At 42.7% G+C, this 5,699-nt stretch overlaps 1 protein-coding gene across 1 annotated transcript; it reads left to right on the top strand.

Annotated features, from left to right (window-relative positions):
* Positions 1-582: 582 nt before the first annotated feature.
* Positions 583-4,635, top strand: T265_09060 (hypothetical protein; the record flags this gene model as incomplete). Its single annotated transcript, XM_009175039.1, has 2 exons — positions 583-1,209; positions 4,380-4,635. The coding sequence occupies 2 exons, from the start codon at positions 763-765 to the stop codon at positions 4,479-4,481; spliced, it is 549 nt and encodes a 182-aa protein (XP_009173303.1).
* Positions 4,636-5,699: the final 1,064 nt, after the last annotated feature.

The following is a 5,699-nucleotide window of genomic DNA, read 5'->3' as shown; positions in this document are numbered from 1 at the left end:
TTCGATTTAACATGCCTACTGTATCCAGGGGCTGATAGGATTATGTTTCCATGACTGTATCAGAGACGCCAGAGAGGAGCGGCAGATGAACTGAACGGCCCAGTAAAGCTAGTACAAGAAGGACGCTGTAAATCTGCTCCTGTGGACCTAGTGAAAATGTCAATAACCACCGTTAAATCATGACGAAAAAGTGCATGGTAGTTTATATTTTGGAGCCAGACTATGTGTGGATAAGTTCCCTGGGGACCGTGGATGAGATATCATATCTTTGTTTGCGACTCTAAAGCCCCCTCACTTCCGAAAACTTTATGGACTTTTTATTATCAACAAAATGTCATTTAGGAATGAACAGTTTAATCGTCACTGTTTTACTAGCCACCTGCTTATTCAACGTTTTCCTCTGACCAAAGTGGTCATACATCCGTCACGAAACATTTCATCGAAAATGGACCAGTGGTACGGTAATTACCCAATCCAATCCCAGACGTAGGTGTGTTGCTTTCGAAAATTCAATTCCATTGTGCGAATACTGAGCACCGTTTGCATCCATCAGCTGTGGGAACTGAAGTCAATGGACGAGGTCAGCTGGTTTTCTCATAAAGCCACCGGCCTGGGTAATGTGAGCAGTTTCGAATAATAGTGACCCGCTGTTCATTACTGGTGTACGCATCTACTAGATCCGGAATTTGTTTTACCATTCGACTTTCCATCTTTGGAGTTCATGTACCGTAGTGCGTGATTTGAAGTTTTCCTCCGTCACCGATGATCAATTCGTACAACGCCTCGAAACGGGGTGAGATGAATGTTGAAGGTCTACCTGACGCCAAGATTTTGAGAAAGAAGTGGAAGTACTACGAGGGGTATTTCAAGACTTTCCCAGCAGTGATCAGAATAGCTGAAATGATATTCATGCTGATCGCATTTTCAATGAGTTGCGCCGCTCATAGCCTCATAGCGAAAGGAGGACCATGGCTAGTTATAGTCACTATTGTTACTTTTATGACGTCCTTCTTGTTTATGATATTCCACCTATTCCTTCTTCACCGATTCCTGCTCGTCCCCTGGACACTTATAGTAAGCATCCCTTTTGAAAGTACTTTCATGTTTCAGGAATTTATCACCGACTTCATCGTTTGCATCCTCATATTCTCAAGCGGGGTTCTTTCAGCGGCACATTCTCATACGAATTCTGTTTTAATTGCCCAGACAGTAAGTTTGTTTTATCGGTAAATAAACGGAAGTTCAGCCGGATGCCTCTTAAAACAGCCAACACTTCAGGCTTCTTATTGTACGTTGCGCATGAGAGTGGTACAATGTATGTCGGCGTATTGCCTTTCTGAATTTTCCAACCGTGATCGTCTCAACGCTATCGATCGGTGCAGTGACTGACTGACTTTTCCGAATTCCGTGTTTCTTTAGCCTAAACTAGTGAGTATAATGAGTAATGAGTATGAGGAGAGTACTTTTCGACTGCAAATGGCGTTGAATATAAGCAGTCAGGTCCATAGGTGTTCTTCTGTACTCTAGGAAATACATGTCTAAGCCGAAATATTTGCTGATTTACGACGATTCTAGTGGCTCCGGATTTAACCGGGTGTCATTTTGCTGAATTTCCTCCACTTTATCACATTCATCATTAGTGCTCTAGATGTAGGTGGTGCTTCGTATTGTGCAAATGCAACCATTAGTCTCAGTAGTGAATCCTCCGTCTAATGCGAAAATGAAGTCGAACAGCCCATAAGGATCAACTACGTGTGCTGATGGGCAGCGGTCTGTAGGTCTTGGCACTCGGCTGCATTCTGGGGCTCCAAACTGCGTTCCGTGGCAAGAAGAGTGTTTCTGCTTAATGGATCATAGTCTAATTATTGAATAAAATTTGATCTTATGACTATTCCCCCATTTAACTGCTTACTTCGCCCATGGAATTTCAATCTCCACTCGTATCGCTAATCTTTACTCACCTCACCGCAAAAACCATCCCGTCCGACACTTGTTTATTAGCGCGTGTCTGTGTACAAATTTACGCAGCCGATTAATTTTATCAATGCACATTCATGCATCGTTTGGTGAGTCCACCTTGACATGTTTTCTCATGAGATCCGTGTGATTGCGCAGCAAATGAGAATCACGAGACTCGTCAGAAAGGACGACCGCAACCCAAATTACTGAACCAACATTCCGCTTGCCTTTGTTTAGTGTGAGGACGTTGATACTGTACTGTGCCGGTTAGTGACATACTTGTGCAATAGTTGACTGTATGAACGTGGACAACATTGCTCACCACTGTGTAAATAGTACCGTGTGATTTCGAACCCAATTCCACCCTTCTATATTTGGGATACGCGTCACTCAATATTCCTTATAGGGAACCTCAACACTAATCCTGCCTAGGATGGATATGTTGGCCCTCGGCCTCATTAACGGTTGGTTTCAGTTTGAGAGTGTCCTCTTGGAAGACTAAAGAACGCTTGGGAATGTAATTTCTGCGCACAAATCAGCCAGATCGGGAAATGTTGCTAGTAAGCGCGCTCACTTCACTCGCATACATATTCAACAAGAAAACAGGTCTGAAAAACAGCCTCAAAGTATCCAGCAATTATTTTTTTCCCAGAAAGACGTGGAGTTAATCAATCGGTCAGAAGAAAAGGGCTGTTTTTTCATCTTGTTATTTGTGGAGCAGAATCAAACTTCAAAGAGCCGTCCGAGTAGATCCTTTCTGCCTGGTCTTGAAAACATCTTCATGCGTCTAAGAAAACAATTATTGATATATCTCTCTGGAAAATCCAATAATAAATCCCGGAAGTTTATTTACTCTTCAAGTAGATAATGTAGCAGGGGAATGCAGTGGTTATCGTCTTGAACAGAACAACTTCGAGTCGTATGCCGAAATACTGATGCTTTGTCCAACTGGCAGATGCATTCCAGTTTTCCATTAACGTGCCTGTCAGAATCATATTGATCTAGATTAGATATCTTGGTCACGTCCGCACTCCAGAGACTTCAGCAAAACTGTGGGATGAGAAATGCTTGGAAAAATTTCTAGTTATTTGTCTTGCGTTCTTACAGAGAGGGATGTGGTAGGACCATACACAAGAATTTGTTTGGCGTGTGCAAAAGCCATAGTTGACAGAGAACAAGAGTCAATCAAGAGGAGGATCTCATCGTTGACGTTACTATGGGTGCTGCGCCTACTTACCTTAAAATGTCTCGGCCACTTCAGGTCGAAGAAAATAGTGACAAAACTTTTTTCAGCAGGAAACACTTCGGCAAAGGATGACCGATGTGGTAGATTTCTGATGGCTAGCAGGCAGGGCCGATAACTTTCTTTAGTTATTTGGCATTCCCCACTTTTTCGATTACTCGGATGACCGATTAAGGGCCGATTGAAATAGTGGTTGGTCTTCAAGCAACGAAAAGAAAATTTGGGCGCAACTTGAATTTAATAGTATGTATACGATGTTTAATAGTGAACACACTCTAAAGACTGGTTTGAAGGATCTGGAACAGTTAGGGATACGCTGCTTGTTGTGTTAGTTGAAGGAGGGTTCATCAAACCTAACAGTGAATCAGCAATACACAGAAAAGCTGCGGATCCACTCTAGCGTGACATCGGCAGCTGTAGTTTAAGCACGTCCATGTTAATTACGTCCGGAATGTTGGTAAAAGCTTGGCAAGATGACAAAGTGATTTATCAAGCACCACTTTTGGAGCTATCAGCAGTCGTTTTGTCAAGAATATTTATGAAGATTTAAATCCACATCATTTCAAATAAAGTCTGAACACTATCACTTATCCTCGACAGACTGACTGGTAGAGTGATTTGTTTACACTTAACCAGCACGCTGATCACTTACTTACGCGATACACTCTGTGATATTTTGCTGTTAGGCTAATCACGAGGCGACTTCTCAAATGTATTTTGTGAGATGTTTTCCATTCGTGCCAGCTCATTGTATTTTACGGATATGGCTTATTTACATGAGATGAGATAGCTCAGTGGTTAATGAGCGAAGTTACTGGCAGCAAGGTCCATGGCTTGGACCCAATCTGTGCACCTCGACTGCGCCTACCTAGGCTTGAGCAACCTGGTAGTATCTCAATCCTCGTACTTCCTTCGAGTGACATGGCTGCTAGGCACCGATAGGGCGTTTCAGGAAAACCATCAATATTTTATATTATTATGAGACTTAATTTGTCGCTCAATGGTTGCTCGCCTGTCCAAAGTAAAAAGACAACTGACAGCCACTGTGTTTCGACCATATCGCTAGCCATTACCACCATTAAATGAGGTCAAAAGCTGCTGATCATCAAGGTTTGTCATAGAGAAGTTTTTTTTGTATGCATATACAACAGGATATTCCTACCTTTCTGATTTTCAGGTTTTCATGTTCCTGGCACTTGCGTTGTATGTAATCGATGGCCTGGTGGCTTTCAAAATTGTCATGGCTGGAAAATATTACGAAGGCGTCAATGAAACTTGAGGTTTCGCCAGCTGAGCACTGACAATCAACCATCCATCAATTTTAGTCTCACATGTGGACTTCCCTTGCTTATCACTGATTGTCATGCATTCACTTTAAACGTGCCTTAGTCAGTTATAGTAACATTTCAACATATAAGAAACAAGCACACATTTACAATTTTACGGCGTTTTTGCTTATTTGGCGTAACTATTCGAGTAGGAGACAAAGTGAGTCAGAACTAAAACGCAAGATCAATTTAGGTGCACTGAATCGGTAGGTGTGGAAAATAAGCAAATACATAAACGGGCTTAACTTCCTCTCGGCGAGGGATGCTGCCCATAATTCAACAAGGAAGTTATGCACAGCAATGATGAAAACAGCCTTAATTTTTGGCTACCGTACTGTAGTCATTAGTGGGGACAAGACGGGAATACTCGTCAACTTTTATCCGGGAAAAGGAATTGTTCCTGTGAAGCCTTCGGCCTACCCCTAGGAAGGCAGGGACGAAGTCACACTGGTTTAAAAACTGATTCTGCACAGACGTTATACCACTTTTTCTTTGAGGGAAGGCAAAAGGTTTTTCGGAGGGTTCTTCCTTTCCTGAATGAAAACAGGGAACGGTGTTGTACACTTTGATGTCGCTGCTATATAACTTTGTTTACACAATGACACAGTAGAGGTTGCCATTTCGTCCGCTGCTGCCTATGCCTGGGTAAACTGGCAGTGTCACAGCACTTACGTTTCTTTCAGGTAGCATGACAGCTGTGCTGCTCGAGGGTATTACCTCTGAATTAATATTTTTATTTGAGTGAACCCTCTGAACATTTTATTTTCTTACATGATTAACATAGAATGGTATCAGGAAGGTCAGATTCCTGAAAGTAACCTCAGACCTCCCGGAACCTACAGAGACCCTAAAACTCCACCAAAATCTCAATCGGAAAGCCGGCAAGCATCTAGGCCAGTGAGCTTTCCAATCAATTCAGTAAAAGCCAATGAGTGTTCATGCACGCCACAGAAGCACGACCGAATGTGATCAGAGTTCGGGCATTTCATAGAGGCACGATCGATGTTGATAGGTGTTAAATAACGACTAACAAACAGCCTGGATCAATGTCAGAAAGTCCCCTTTAAATAGCGTGGGCCGTTGTAACTTGTTCTCGCACGCACGCACTCACTTGCTTGTTGTTTTTTTTTCGGCACTGGAGCGGGTCAGTTGCAGATACCACAGATTGG

The sequence above is a fragment of the Opisthorchis viverrini genome (assembly GCF_000715545.1).
Source record: "Opisthorchis viverrini unplaced genomic scaffold opera_v5_252, whole genome shotgun sequence".
Classification (NCBI taxonomy): Eukaryota; Metazoa; Platyhelminthes; class Trematoda; order Opisthorchiida; family Opisthorchiidae; genus Opisthorchis; species Opisthorchis viverrini.
This window is presented reverse-complemented; position numbering and strand designations above follow the sequence as displayed.